At 41.5% G+C, this 15,095-nt stretch overlaps 1 protein-coding gene across 1 annotated transcript in view; it reads left to right on the top strand.

Moving 5' to 3' along the window:
* Positions 1-15,095, top strand: part of ABCA13 (ATP-binding cassette, sub-family A (ABC1), member 13) — a 436,597-nt gene that overhangs the window by 184,920 nt on the left and 236,582 nt on the right. The window contains exons 30-31 of the mRNA XM_004676530.2: positions 6,328-6,504; positions 7,698-8,004. Of these exons, the coding sequence (XP_004676587.1) occupies positions 6,328-6,504; positions 7,698-8,004 (484 nt within the window). The remainder of the gene's footprint in view (positions 1-6,327; positions 6,505-7,697; positions 8,005-15,095) is intronic.

Here is a 15,095-nt window from a genome sequence, read left to right as displayed (position 1 = left end):
TCCTCATAAAGTTTTATAATGTCAGGAAAGCCTCCACAATAAATGATATGGACCTTAGTAGTGCTTAGGTTTAGAAAATCTCAATTAGAGCAGAAGGATGGAGCTAGTTGTTAACATAATTTTTAGGGATAGAGACATTGAGAACTCTCAGTTTCTGGTTGGACATGGCAAATCTAACCATGCATATACATCTCAGGTAATATACATTGAACTAAGACAACACTTAACTATTACTAGCTGGAACTGAACCCACAGTATTATAGAATTTTATACCCTATTCCTCTCCCCCCCCCACCCCCCACCTCCCATGTGAGCTCCCAACTGTTGTATCCCTGCAGGCTAACAGAAGGTCTGTATGGTGCTCCCTGGCCTCCTGGAACTGTCTATGTCTTCCTTCAACTTCTCTTTAATTATCTGCCATATACAAAGGGGAAGAAATGAGCTTGGATTAGAGAGGCTAAGAGATAAAATGTGCTTTAACTTTTTTTGTGTGTCCCTGTTTTCCACAGACCTTCCCATTGGGGAGACACTTGAATTATCCAAAGTCATAGAGCATGCACACGTTGCGCTACATTTAGTCCACTGTGCAGACTAGTAACAAATAAGGATGTTGTTGCTTTCCTCTCAAAGGTGGAATGTCTTTACAGTCCTACACCCATTCCTACTGAACTTTCGTAAAGAACAGCTTTTCCAATTCCTAACACTGTGTGCACACATGCATACACACATACCACATGTGTCTGGATCGGTATATTTTTATACATATGCTTGGGTTATATATAATATACATGGATATAGATATAATTATTCAACTATATGAACAATTCAGCTCTGCAAAGCCCATTTTCTTTTTAACAGCTTTGATTCTGTCCATGGGAGATATTTTAAATTATACAATACAGAAGCTTACTCCACTGAACATTCAGAATTATAACCAATTAAATTACCTAACCAAACTTACTAGGTGACCTTATGAAGCACATATTCTAAGTAACAGATGATAAACAATATAAAAATATTTGTAATTTGCCCCATCTTATAACATTTAACACTAATTTTCCATAAAATAAGAACAAAAATAAAATTTTCTCAAAGCTCCACACCATGTACAATCTACTTTTTGGTCTCTTGCTATCTAGTTATTCTGCTTTGTTTCATACAGAGGAATTAAATTAACTAGGTGGAACTTTTTTTTTCTTTAGCTATTATAAAAGTGGGTATTTATGACACACAAGATACTAAAGAAACTATAAAATCTTCAGAATTAATCCATAGGTGATTTTACATTCCTGACATTATAGATCATTATATCCTCACATTATAGACCATTATAGACATTGAAACTTTCTCAGATTTAAAAACTTGTCAGTATAAGCCATGGAATTGTGGATCTGCTACCATGACAAAAACTCCACCTGACTCTGCTACTGTCATGCTTCTATTCCCTGGAACTTCCGCAGCAGGTTGACATTGCCATGCCTTCTAAGGTCCTGCTTTGGGCTATCTCATCCAAGCTTACCATGTGTGTTGCTCTTCGAAGGTACCTGGGGTTATTCTCTCTGGGAGATTCAGCCTCCCAAATAAGTACCCACCCTTTTTAGAAAACAGTCCCCAAGGGAGAGTTCATCACAGCCACTGTGCACTGCACAAAACCCACCTCTCACAGTGGCATTTTACAGTGCCGCTGTCTCTCCAGAAACTTGCTACGTACATTTTCACTCACTGGTGTACAAGGACACAGCAATTCACAGAGGAAATGCTATGCATCGCCCAAAGACATTACTTTGGCTTTGGCATTTGAAGGAAAATGAGATATAATTGTATATTAAAACAGATAAGGACCAGATTAGTACAATATGAAATTTCATGGAAAAATACCAATAATTTCACAATATTCTCTTGTAAAATCTCTTTCAAGTACCCTGTCTCCTCCTTGCACACTGCTACGTCTTCTCTCTGCCACTGCACTAGTGGTCATGTGTTGGGACATTGGAGATATTCTGCACCTCGGCGTCCTCACCTGTGACATGGGTGCAAGCTTGGAGAGTGAAATAAATGGAGAAAATAGATAAAAGAAAATTAAAAATGTCTGGCACCAGCTTTGCTTCTGCATCAGCCAGACACGCCAGTTTTCTGCCCGTACCATCTGTGTCTCCACAGATGCCGTGTCTCCACAGATGCTGAGATGCTGGCTTTCCATCTAGGTTAGGGTGGACAGGAGGGTTGGCAGTATGGAAATATGTGCACCCCGCAGAACGTGGCTTTCAGCAGAACATTGTCACTGTTATCTAAACCCATATCTGATAAGGCAGCAGGGTGAAGGTTGCACAGTCTGTCTCTGCCTCTACTGGGAATTGCTTTTATGTATTAATAATCCTGGTGCTAAGATACATTTATTGAGGGCTCAGCACACAGTGAGTTCTCAAAAAATTGCAGGCATATTTCATTGAATCTTTAGAAAACTCCACTTTGCATGAAAAGGAAATAGGGATGCTGAGGGTAAACAGTCACAAATGCCCACCAGGAAGTGGTGAGTGGCACTCTCCTGTCTACCACTGATGTCTAGAGCCATAGATTGTGCTCTGAGAGCAGGGTCCTGTTCATAGGCCAAATGGGCTCCACCCTGAGAGACACTGCCCAAAGATGCCATGTCCTTTTGTTCAAACTGATCTGGCTGACCCTTTGGATGCCTAAGTAGAGACCAGCCAGAACACTGGCCACTCTGGGGTGTGTCCCATATCAGTACCAGTAAAATCCCTCCCATGGGTCCTTTGTAGCATAGTTAGACTGGGAAGAGTCTGCTATGCTACTTTGCCCATGGTGATGTCACTCTTTGCTGTGTCCCCAATGAGTTCCCCTAGGGAATCTAAGAGACCATGTAAGCAGGTGACCTGCTTGCAAATCATATAGTGCTTCTTGGATTGTGTCATTTAAACAGATAAAGTTCCCATCATGCCTGCAAAAAAAAAAAAAAGTATTGCAAAATTCATTGCCAAGGTGGGCCATGGGTTACTCTCTATGGGTCCTCATCTGTGTGTTCACAATTGCAAAAGCCCTCAGGCTCAGATTGCAAACACAATGGAGTTTATTTAACAAATAAGAGATTAGGGAAAGAAAAGTGTTTTCAAGATTACAAGTGACCACTCTTTCACCCAAGATGCTGTCCACAAAGTTCAGTAATTCCAAACAAAACCCATTTGTGCAGGATGGCACTGTCTCTTTGACAAGGGCCTGGAATCAGTGTCACATAGGCAAGCAGTGGGCCAGGAGCCAACTCATGGTGGCAGTTGGTGGTGATCACAGTTGGGGTTGTTGAGGTGACACTGCAGCAGCCCAATGCAACTATCTGAAGGCCAAACTGGATAACACTGGACTGGGCACCCGAATAGACATTGCTTCCTCAATTACACCAGGAAGCAGTGCTGGATGATCAGAAATGGTGGACAGCTCTCAAAGCTGACTAGACATAGAGTGCCAGCCACTAGTCAGCAGTGCTGGTCTACACTGGTCAATCGTGCTTGCTAGCACCAGTCACCAGGAGGTGGTATCAGATATAATAGTTTCATAATTCTTTGTGAGCTATTGGCCCACACCAATAGCCAACAGCTCTTTTAGAGAGATGTGCCCAGCCCAATACTCTTTTCAGTTGGAAGCAGTGGCAAGGTCAGTGGGGTCCCTGCAAAGATCTGTGGTGGTCTATAGGTACATGGATGCCTTGGCGTCCCACATAGGTTGTCTACTTGACGCTTCTTCAGAGGTTGTCTGCTGAGTCTTCTCTTTCTCGAGGTTGTATGCAGAATCCTTTTGATTTAGAGGCTGCGTGCTGAATGAATTCCAGCTGACTGCTCATTCTGCTGATGTCATCTTACAGGTGCCCACCCTATAATCTTGACTGGACTATTTTTCAGACCTAATTCTTTGGTGGGGGCCAGTTCAGTACCAATCAATGTGCCCCTATGTTCAGTCTTCATAATGGGCTCCAGTCCTTGCCTGACAACTAGAGAGCTTACTGGTCCGTTTATGACCCTGGCACCAGATTCTCAGCCCCCACCCTGACTCAAACTACTCTGAGATCAGGGAAGGCTCTTCGGCCAGAGCAGGCCTCATAGCAGGGCTATGTCTAACAATTCAGGGGCGCTGTAGCAGGGCTGGAACATGGGTCTCATTGCACGGCCGGCTGTTGCTGGGAGCCCACCTGGCTTGCTTGGCACTCCTTGCCGGCTTCTTTGCCTGTGGTTCCAGGAAGCCACAGTGCCAGAGTGGCCCCAGCATGGCCCAACACTCCTATCATTGATGCTGGGCCAGGACCAGGTTTGGGCTCTTTCCTTTAAATGAATTGACTGATGAGTTTGTCATCTATGTTTTAATTTGGCTCTTTAACCAAGTTCTTTGTGGTCCACTCAATTGTGAGTTAAAGTGCTATGTGTATTCCCAAAATAGTAGGAGTTAGTTGGTCTCTTGTTTAATAGTTTATTAAATGTTTTTTTTTTTTTTAATTTTCTATTTGCTCTCTCCCCAGGAGACAACAATAAGGGGTATTTATGCTTTATAGACTATGGAGGGTAGATGACAAAACAGGCTTAGAGCCAGGATATTTTAATCAGTGGAATTGGAATACAAATCTTGGACTTGAGATCATGTCATCTATTGTGTTAGGCCAAATTGTATGAAATTGATGATGTACACATACTTTGTACATTTGTTGAATAGCTGTTTCATATAGTTCCACCCACATAGATGCACTTTCCAGTTGTTTAGAGGCTGGGCTCCCACTGTGTGACTTTCTGTTCCCATTTTCTTTGTGCCTTAATTCCTGTGCATTAAAGTGAATGTCCTGGCAGCACTTAACTACTGAAAGGCAAATATTAAGCCAGATGATAAAAGTGCTTATCTAGACAATTCTATCTCATTTTTATTTAGAAAAGCTGGTAATCTGAAATCCAGCCTTCCCAGGTCCTTACAGTGCACCTTGGCAAAAAATTGGCTATGCCAAGAACAGTGACAAGTTCTGGCCTCTCCTCTGAGAAACAGTGAGTGATAAAGGTTGAGAAGCTATTCAAGTATATAAAGGACAATGCCGCCTGTTCAGCCTTATTTGGAACATTAGGTGTTTCACGTTATCTGAATGTTGTGGATGGAAATAATTCTTTCCTGTCAAGGAAGACCTTGAGACCCAACCATGTCAACTGATTTTTCCACATTCTTCTGCATGTGGTATCCCCCACAAGGAGATGCCCACCTCTGGGAAGAGCACACCTGAAGGAAGGACTTGCTTTGCCACAGATTGGCCACCTTTGTAATTCTGAGATCTTTTCTAGCCAACTTCCCTCTTCAGATGTGTTCAGATTTTTCTCTTGTGTCTTTCACCTGCACTCAGAAACTTCCTGAAGCCAGAGTTAAGATACTGAGACACCGGGCCTTCCCTGGTGGCACAACAGGTTAAGTGCAGCACTATGCAGCTCTCCACAGCCACTGCAGCATGAGTTCAATCCTCAGCTAGGGAGCTGACCCACATGGCATGGCAGGCCTATCCTGACCCATCCGCTACTCCCTTCAGCAGTGTACTTCATGGATCTGCCTGCTCTGCTCCCCACTCTGTCTCTGGTGAATCGTCTCTCTTCCTATACCTCTAGCCTGCACCCCAGTTCTTGCATGCATAAATAATAAATAAATCTTTTTAAAAATATATACTGAGATACCACCCCACCCCTTGGTGTCTTGTTCTGACAAGAATTTGGTGTTAAACTTCAGCCACGAGATGTTCCAAACTTTAATCTGCAACTCCATTTCCATTTCAAATGCATAAACCAGGAAGGAGATTACAGGAGGAGTTGATTTCCTCAAAGCCAACACTCCTGATAAATGTTTTTGCAAAGTTAATGTGATAAAATTCTTGGTTTTCATAATATGCTGCTGCTTCAGTGATGGCTTGGTTTTTAGAATTACTTGACTCCAGGCTGAACATTAACTTTTCTGTGTAGCTAGGTTCTCTGTGAGGGGAGGTCAGAGTTCTGTTATTCAGAGGCTTTCTCTCCAGTTTGTTCCCTCCATCTCCTGCTCCTGTAGCACCACCCCACCCTCTGCACTCTAAATCCTTTCTTCGTATTTAGCAACATCACAGGGAATGTTTATAAAAACTGGAATTTACATTCAACAAATTGCTAGCACATTTTGCATGTGAACAAAATTGTACTCTTTTGAATAACATTTTTACATGGAGGAATTTTAATGCACTTTTACATTTATTTTCACAATCTCCACAATATGAACTGTTTGTTCTGTGCTGAAGGAAAAGGTACCAGGCTATCATTTGCTTGCTTTCCTCAGGAGGGATGCTGCACAAGATGTTTAACCATACAGGGACTGGAGACATCCAATTCCTGGGCCACCTCTTGGTCAATCTCTCTTCCTGTGTGGCATTGAACCGTTTCCAGGCCATGGATTCACCGGCCATCCTGGAGTCTAGAGCACATGATCTCATGAAGCAGAATGACTTTTTGGCCAGTAAGTAGTCAGTGAAAAAAATGAGCACAAAGGCAGTAGCATCATGGGTCATCATTTTGCATCGTTTCCTTAAATGTTCTAACAATGGCTTTTGAAATTGAGTCCTCTGCAGATCAAGCACAGTGAAACAGAGCTAATTGCATTTAATTTATGAAGACAGACCTCATACATGATGAAGCCTGGTATTTTTACCCTCCTGGGACTGATGTGACTGCATCTATTTTTACTAGTTTATGATGTTTTCTGATAATCTCATATGACAAATTATATTTTCCTGTTTAAATTAGATACACTTTTCTTTTATTCCTTTTCTTTATTATAGTATCTTGATCCTCTGGGGATTAGGGGAAAGATCATAGTCACCTCATTTAGTCAGGGAGAAAACGATGTGTTTTCATACTTATTTTGAATAAATGGTGAATTATTTTTAATTGGTTTTTGCTAATTAGCTAGGGCTTTTTTGTCAAGGTACCAGTGGCTTACAGAACAGATTTTCTCACATTTCTGCCCAGAAGTCACTGGCCCATACAACAGCAAGCCAGTTCCTTTTGCGGGCTCTGTCGTCCTTGGTGGGTAGAAAGTCATCCCCCTGACTGTGTCTTTCTCTGTACATGTAGTGTCCAAGCACCCTTTTACAGAAGGACACCAATTTCACTGAATTAGAGCCCACCCTCATGTAATGACCTTACCTTCAAATAAGTTCACATTCTGAAGTATATGAATTTTAGGGAAGTACAAATCAACACATAACAGACATTGCATGTGAATTTAAAGAAATCAAGTGGCAGAACACAAAACTCATCTGTGTATAATTTGAATGATAAAAAGCCCTGATCATGTCAATATTTAGGAATACCTCTGAAATGCCAGAGAAGGAAAATCTGATTGAGAATCTTGTATAATTTTTCAAGTCCTCTAAAAATGCAAAATGAATACTATTTTGTCTAATTAATGACACCACTGTGTGGTTTTATTAAAAGTAGAAAAGAGTGTTGGATTAGGAGGTAGGAGGCCCTGATTCTAAATTACCAGTAGTTACCTGGAAAATCAGCTTTGATTCCCTGGGCCATAGACCCTTCTGGAAGAGAGGAGAATGTGCTGAGTCCAAGAGTGTCCTGTTCTCAGTTGGGCCCTGTGCTTACAGTGTGTGACTCTCTCTGTGATGACCCTTGGTTTCCTTTTCCCTCCATTAGGTATCATATTCAACAGTTCCTTCCTTGGCAAGAATCTCACCTCAGAGCCTCTCCTGCTGCCACCCCATGTCACATACACAATCCGCACCAGTGTTTTATACAGCATGAGGACAGATTTGGTGAAAAACCCTTATTGGAAGTTTCATCCTCAGAACCTGCCAGCTGATGGCTTCAAGTATAACTACATCTTTGTCCCGTTGCAAGACATGATTGAAAGAGCCATCATTTTGGTGCAGACTGGACAGGAAGCCACGGAACCGGCCACACAAGCACAGGCAATTCCTTACCCATGCCACACCCTTGACCTGTGAGTAGTCTGGGGCAGAGTCCTGTTTTCCCAAGTGTCCACTCAATTGGGAAGAGACTTGCATTTGGAAAACTGAGGGAAGAAAAATCTTAAAGATTTTCAGTAATTAGTTCAAGGATCAATAAAACAAAACACATTCTTTTAAAACTTATTTAGGTCCATTTTTAAAATATCCTTGATATAGCATATTGGAGAATAATTATTGAGCTAATGTGCTCAATTGGATTTTTTTTTTTAAGATTTATTTATTCATACAGAACTGGGGTACAGGCCAGAGATGCGGAGGGTGAGAGGATTCACCAGAGACAGAGTGGGGAGCAGAACAGGCAGATCGACGAAGTACACTGCTGAGGGGAGCAGTGGGCGGGTCAGGAGAGGTCTGCCACGCCATGTGGTCACCTCCAGGGCAGGCGGGAATCGAACTCATGCGGAAGCGGCTTTGGATTCTCAGTGCTGTGCTTTAACCCGCTGCGCCACCAGGGAGGGCCGTGCTCAATTGGATTTTTAATGTGATACCAAGCATCTGTGATTTTAAAGACTCTTCAGAATAAATTTGAACAATATTCTCAGGGGCTTTGTTTATCTGACACATGTTCTGGTGTAAACTATACAAAGAGAGGAAGGTGATTTCCTCTGCCCTGACTGGTGAGTTGAAGGAGAGTGGCCCAGGTATTAGAGCAGGTCCTGGGAGGCCAGACCTGATGCAGGGTGGGGGCTGGGAATATTGGAGGAGTGTAGGGTGTGATATATCTGGGGCTTGGGCCCCAAGTGTTGTGAGACAATGAAAGACATGTAGTTTTTGTGGTGTATGCTCAACCTGGTTGGTACCATTCCTACAAGCATCTCTCCCCAAATCCGGGCTAGAGGCCTGGATGACATGGCTTTTGCAGTCCCTTCTTCCTTGGTCTGGAAAGCACACGAAAAAACAGGACTGAAAGTGACAGTAATCAGAGGGACATCCTTGAAGCTGCGAGAGCAGGTACCAGATGCTTTGTCTTCAGTGTGAAGCCAAAGGTAATGAATCCAGGCAATTGTTGTCCTTGACTAGAGCAAAGCATGGCTCCCAGACAGTAGCTGCTACAAGTCTCTCCAGATCTCTGGGCCATGATGGCAGGGTGGGAATCTTGACATCTTAGCCTTCCTTTTGTCTAATGATTTGTTTTCTTATTAATGCATCTTTTTCCATTACTTTCTATCATGGGATAAGTCTATTTCAAGTTCCTCTACTGGTATCTACTATAAATGAAAATGTCAAGTTTTGTGTAAAAAGACATGGGCATCTAGATCCTGGACACTTGCTAAAAATATGTGATACATGTATCAATAGCATCAGCAATACTTAAGGATGGTAGAAATGCAGAATCGGTCTCCTTTATCTCCATAATCATATTTTTTTTCCAGTGAGAAAAATTTAAGTGTTATTTATAATAGTACACAATTAAGTGTAATTAATTAAATAGTGATTGAAAACACTTAACAGGCCAAAGGTTTCACAGGGGGCTCAGTATACAACCTAATGACTGAATGTTGTTATGTTATGAAGTGATTATCAAAATTGTGTCATCAACACCTTCACCATCATATTTAAGCTTTTTGACTTGTGTTGAGAAATTTTCAGATTTATTCTCTTAGTGACTTGAAAATATACAATACAACATTAACTATAGTTACCATGTCATACTTCACAACCTCAAGACTCGTTTATTTTATAACTGGAAGTTTGTTTGTACCTTTTGCCACCTTCTCAATTTTGCCCACTGTCTCAGCCTCCAACTCTGGCAAGCACCAACCTCATCTCTGCATCTGTGAACTACTTTTTTTCCCCCATCAATATATTTTATTAAAGTTATTCTTCTTTGCAAACCAATGACATTTGGGGTTTGAATATTTTCAGCTATTGCTCTTCAGCTTATAAAACATTTCTCTTGGAAGTGATAACACTAAGAGCAGAAATCAACAAGACAGCTCCTCTTGGCCAGTGTGAGGGACTCAACCTTCTTACCCAGATTAAGTACCAGGGAATTGCGAGAATCAATAACCTATTTTAGATGCTTGGAGAAGTCGACATCTTACGGTGGTATCTTTTTTGATTCTATCTCTGGAAAATTTCATTCTGAATGTGTCTTTCTGTCTCCTAAATTTGCTATGATCTCCAGTCTTGGGAAAGGGGGTTCAACTTGTCTGAGTGTGAGGACAAACATTCCTTTTGCTCCTCCATATGAGGAAAAGGGGTTGTATTAAACTTCAGAGAGAAGATGGTTCCTAAAATGGTGTGTTGGGAAGAACATTGTGTGTTCTTCAAACAGCTTAACAGAGAGCTGAGTTTTCTGTTCCTATGAACCTATTACTTGTTCAGCAGACAGGGTAAGAGATTTGGAAAAGGAGATTGAATATGTTAGAGGAAGGTGCTCCTTTTACCTCAAGATGATAATATCTTGTGACTGTAGAACATTTATGTCTAAGAAGCTGGAAGTAACTGAATGCTAACTCCATGAAATATGCTTTTTCCATGTGATATCAACTAGCAATACAAGACACTAATGTTTTTGTTTATTTGACTTTTATGATTTTTTTTTTACTCATTTTTGCATAAAATAATTGGGGTGCAGGCCAGGGGTGGGGATGAGAGGTTTCACCAGAGACAGGGTAGGGAGCAGAGCAAGCAAATTCACTAAAATACTCTGCCAGGAGGAAAAGTGGGTGAGACAGGAGAGGCTTGCTGCACCATGTGGTTTATCTCCCTGACCTGGGCTTGTTCAGGCCTTATTGGTGGTAGCATAGACTTAACCCCTAGGCCATCAGGGAAGTCCTGTCACTAGGTGTACATTGAGAATTGGTTTTTAAGTTTGCATAGTTGTCTGCAATGTGTGCACTAGATTTTCAGGTTTTACTTATATAACAATTACAAACATCAGACTTACTAAAAGGGTAGATCTTAGTTATTCTTATAATATAAAATAAAATGACAATTAAGTGATATAATAGAGATACTAGCTACCTTACTTACAGTGGTGATCATGTTGCAATATATAATCGTGTGAATTTAGCCTGGATGCACATCAAACTTCCACAATGTTGTATGGCAATTATATTCAATAGCAATAATAATAATAAAACAGATTGCAGAGTTAGATGGCAGCAGGACTCCATATGATTCAGTATTGAAATTCATGGTGGTTATTTTAGGATGATTATGTGATTGAGACCCTGGTGTACTTCATGAGTTAAAAAATTGTCAGTGTCAATATATTGCTTCTAAGAGTGAGGTAATATTACATAAAGGTTTTCAGAAAATTAAAAACAACACTTTTTTTAGAGGTGTTTTATACACTTAAAGAATATTTCTGTGAAAGTTACTTTTATTCCCTCTACTCCTTTCAGGCATCTTCACTCCTAGGATGTGGGCCAGTCCCACAGGAGCAGTGAGCATGTGGGGTCAGGCTGAGTGACAGCTCCTGGGTGACATAGTGTCTGACTTTGATTTGTCTTGGGAGAAGTCCAGAGTGAAGGGTTGACAGAATTCATGCTTGAAATATTGAATTATTATTTCTAAAAGTAAGGGACTGGGGAAAAATATATATGGTAATTGTAATAATGTAAAAACAAACATCAACTAACAACTATAAACAGAGACATTCTACGGGGGAAGAGAGGTGAACAGGATCAAAATGGGGGTCAGAAGAGCACATGGGACTATGGTGATGGCACGTGGGTGAAGTGGTGGTGGGAAGTCCACGGGGATTACAACTGGGATGAAAAATGTACAAAATGGAGAATGATGTGTGTGTATGTATATGCATATTATATATTATATATATATACATATATATATATAATTAAAAGAAGTAAAACAGGATTATTCATTAAAAAATAAGCCTAATCTAACTAGTAGGGATAGCCTTTCATGTTGCACATTTTTATTATTCTTCTCTTTGAGATTCACTTCAAGTGAATTTGTTAAGCATGTCACTTTTATTTACTCAATAATTATTGTTTATAGTGGAAATTCACTTTCCTAGGAGCACCCTCTGTGCCCCAGTCTATCCTGCTCTACAGAAAGAGATGGGCCAGAATATACGAAACTGGCTTGATGACACCATCTGTGATGGGAAGTAGAAGAAATAAATTTACTAAAGTTTTATAATCCTTCTTCTCTCATGTGCCACAAAGCTGTTATGTATTTACTTCCTTGCAAGAGAGAGATCTTTTGTGAAACGTTAGGTAAATATTTATGTAATTTTTCCTCTTTGATGTTTTCAGTCAACGCTAGAAATAACCATGCTTCCTTAAAGTCGTGTCATGTCTTCAACCTCACTGTCTCATGTATCCTCTAAAAACCTTGTAAGACAAATATAGCTAAAGAACTTGAGACTCAGGTCAGGTTATCTCTCCAAGGTCAGATATCCTCTGAAGGCCTTCACTCCCTGGTGAACTGTTAATGGCCACTTTCTACTTTTAAGCATTTTGTTTCAGATCATGTGTACACCCTTGGTCACTCAGCTGTCACTGTGCTCCATTGTGTGTGCGCATCTGACTTGCTTTCTATGTTAATCAGAGCTCAGAGTTCACTGGGGTTCTGAACCTGGGCTGTGTGGGAGTTTGAAATGTGTGGGGTATTCTGACGGTCACAGTGAGGGCAGGTGTATTATTAGTGTTCGGGCGCCAAAGCTGCTCATTGTCTTGTCATCAGTGGGGCGGTTCTGTACAACAAAGAAAATGCAGTCAAAATCCAGAGACTTTCATTTAAAAACACTGCAAGCTCTGCGTCTGAAATCTTATTCCTGTGCCTTCATTCACATGTGTATTTAGTCCTTTATTCATTCACTCAATAAGCATTTTTTTTCCTATATAGTGCAGTTTGCTAGCTACTAGGAGGTATGCAGAGATGAAACCTCTTTAGCTTTAGAAACTTCTTGCTTCATAAAGTGAATACTATGTATTCATATCTCTAGTTAGGAGTGGGAAGAGATGGAGACTGAGATAAAGACACTGAGAATAGCAAGAATGTGCTAGTCCCAGTTGCCTGAGCACACTGGCTTCCTGAACAATAGGAAAGGTTTTGAATGAAGAAATATTTTCTGGCCAGAAGTCTGAGTTAATAGTTTTTCACAGCTTCAGCATATCAGGTTCTGGTAATAAATCTTAACTTCTGAGGCTGTTTTTGCTTTTTGCCTTCTGGGGTCCTCTTAGCATGTCAGACTTTGAATTAGGAAGTATATGGGATGAAAATGATGCATTTAGATTCCAATTTCTGCCACTTGCTGGTGGCATAGCCTTGACCAGGGATCTGACAGCTGTGTCAGGCTTCTCAAAATGAGTGAGGGTGCTAATCACCAGCATGCCCACCTCCTCAGCTCAGAGGCGACATGGTAATCATGCTTGTGACAAGTCTGAGACCTGGGAAGGAAACAATTCTCTGTGGGCAGCTGTTTCCCCAGTGGGGAAGCCCATCATCTGGGCAGCTCTGACTTTCAGGAAATTCTTCCTTCATTTGACTTTTAGAGCCAAGATGGGATTGACTTTAGGTGAGCTACGTTCAGAGAGGCTTGCATGCATGTGGGAATCCTCCCTTCTTCCATTGTTCCCTAGCAAGTTAACAATAAAAGGAACAAGATCCTGAAGAATGGACCTTACATATTTCTGTGCATGAATCTGGCACAGTCTGAGCTAGAGGATATAGCCGAACATGAGCTCAAGTGCCCCCGCCCCCTATGCACTCTAGGGACAGAGGGAAATTTCCTCTACTCCACTGGGTTCTTCTCAGGCTAGTAGAGACATTAACAACAGAGTCTTGTTTTGAAGATTTTATATTTATGCATACAGAACTGGGATACAGGCCAGAGGTGCAGTGGTTGGGAGAGGATTCACCAGAAATAGAGTGGGGAGCAGAACTGGCAGATGTCAAAGTACACTGCTGAGGGGAGCAGGGGGAAAGACAGGAGAGGTCTGCTATACCATGAGGATCATCTCCAGGGTGGGGATCGAGCTCGCACTGAAGCAGCTGCGAAGCCACAGCTTGGCTTAGCTTCTCAGTGCAGCACTCCAACCTGCTATGCCACCAAGGAGGGCCCCAGAGTATTTTTTAAAGATTTATTTATTTATGCATATTAGAACTGGAGTACAGCGTAGAGGTGTGGGAGCTGAAAGGATTCACCAGAGACACAGTGGGAATAGAACAGGCAGATGTACTGAAATACACTGCTGAGGGAAGCAGCGAGGGAGACAGGAGAGGTCTGCCATGCCATGTGGGTCAGTTCCCTGGCTGGGATTGAACTCATGCTGCAATGGCTGCAGATAGCTTCTTAGTGCCGTGCTTTAACCTGTTGTGCCACCAGGGAGGGCCTATACCAGAGTAATAAAAGAAAGGAATAAGCTTAGGTAAAGATGTATATGAATGACTAAAGCATTGTGGATTCTAAAGCCAATTGGGTAAAATGAGGGTATATATCTGAGCTTAAAATTGAAATAATGGGATAGTGGTCTGGAGCTTTAAGGACAGAGGACTAATCGTATACCTGATATGGGGATGTCAGATTGACTTATGATGAAGACCAAATGCTGTGTGAATTGCCTTATAAATAGTTCTCTCCAGGAGAAAGAATGTTTCTTCCTATTAGGGAAAGCACTAATTCTAGGTAAAACCCTTTATTTTTATTCTTCTAGATAGTTAAAAGAGTGGTAAACGTTTCTCATGAGCCCACAGAACCCTGATTGACCTAAACTCAAAATAATCCACATGCCAAAGTGGCATGTCTTAAGAAGGCTATTTCTGAACATCTTGCTGAAATCTATTCTTCATTCTTTTCTTATCCAAGTCAACGATCATAAGTGATAAGAAGTGAAGTGACATGAGCCTGCTGTCCTGTGTTCCTGAAGGAGGAGAGAGGGAGAAAAGGACAGATTTTTCTTTCCCTTTAGTGGCTTCTCTGCTTTATTCTGGGCTTTCTTTGGGGTGGGGACCCTGGGGTGATTGGTGGTAATGTGCAAGGGAGAAGTAAGGTGAAAGGGTGGGTGGACACCAAGGTGATGGGGGGACTTTGGCTAGAAGTTCATCAAAACTGCACTTAGATCAATGTCCTGCATCTCGAGTG

This window comes from Condylura cristata, unplaced genomic scaffold, assembly GCF_000260355.1.
Source record: "Condylura cristata isolate star-nosed mole 26May11 unplaced genomic scaffold, ConCri1.0 scaffold00004, whole genome shotgun sequence".
Taxonomy (NCBI): Eukaryota; Metazoa; Chordata; class Mammalia; order Eulipotyphla; family Talpidae; genus Condylura; species Condylura cristata.
This window is presented reverse-complemented; position numbering and strand designations above follow the sequence as displayed.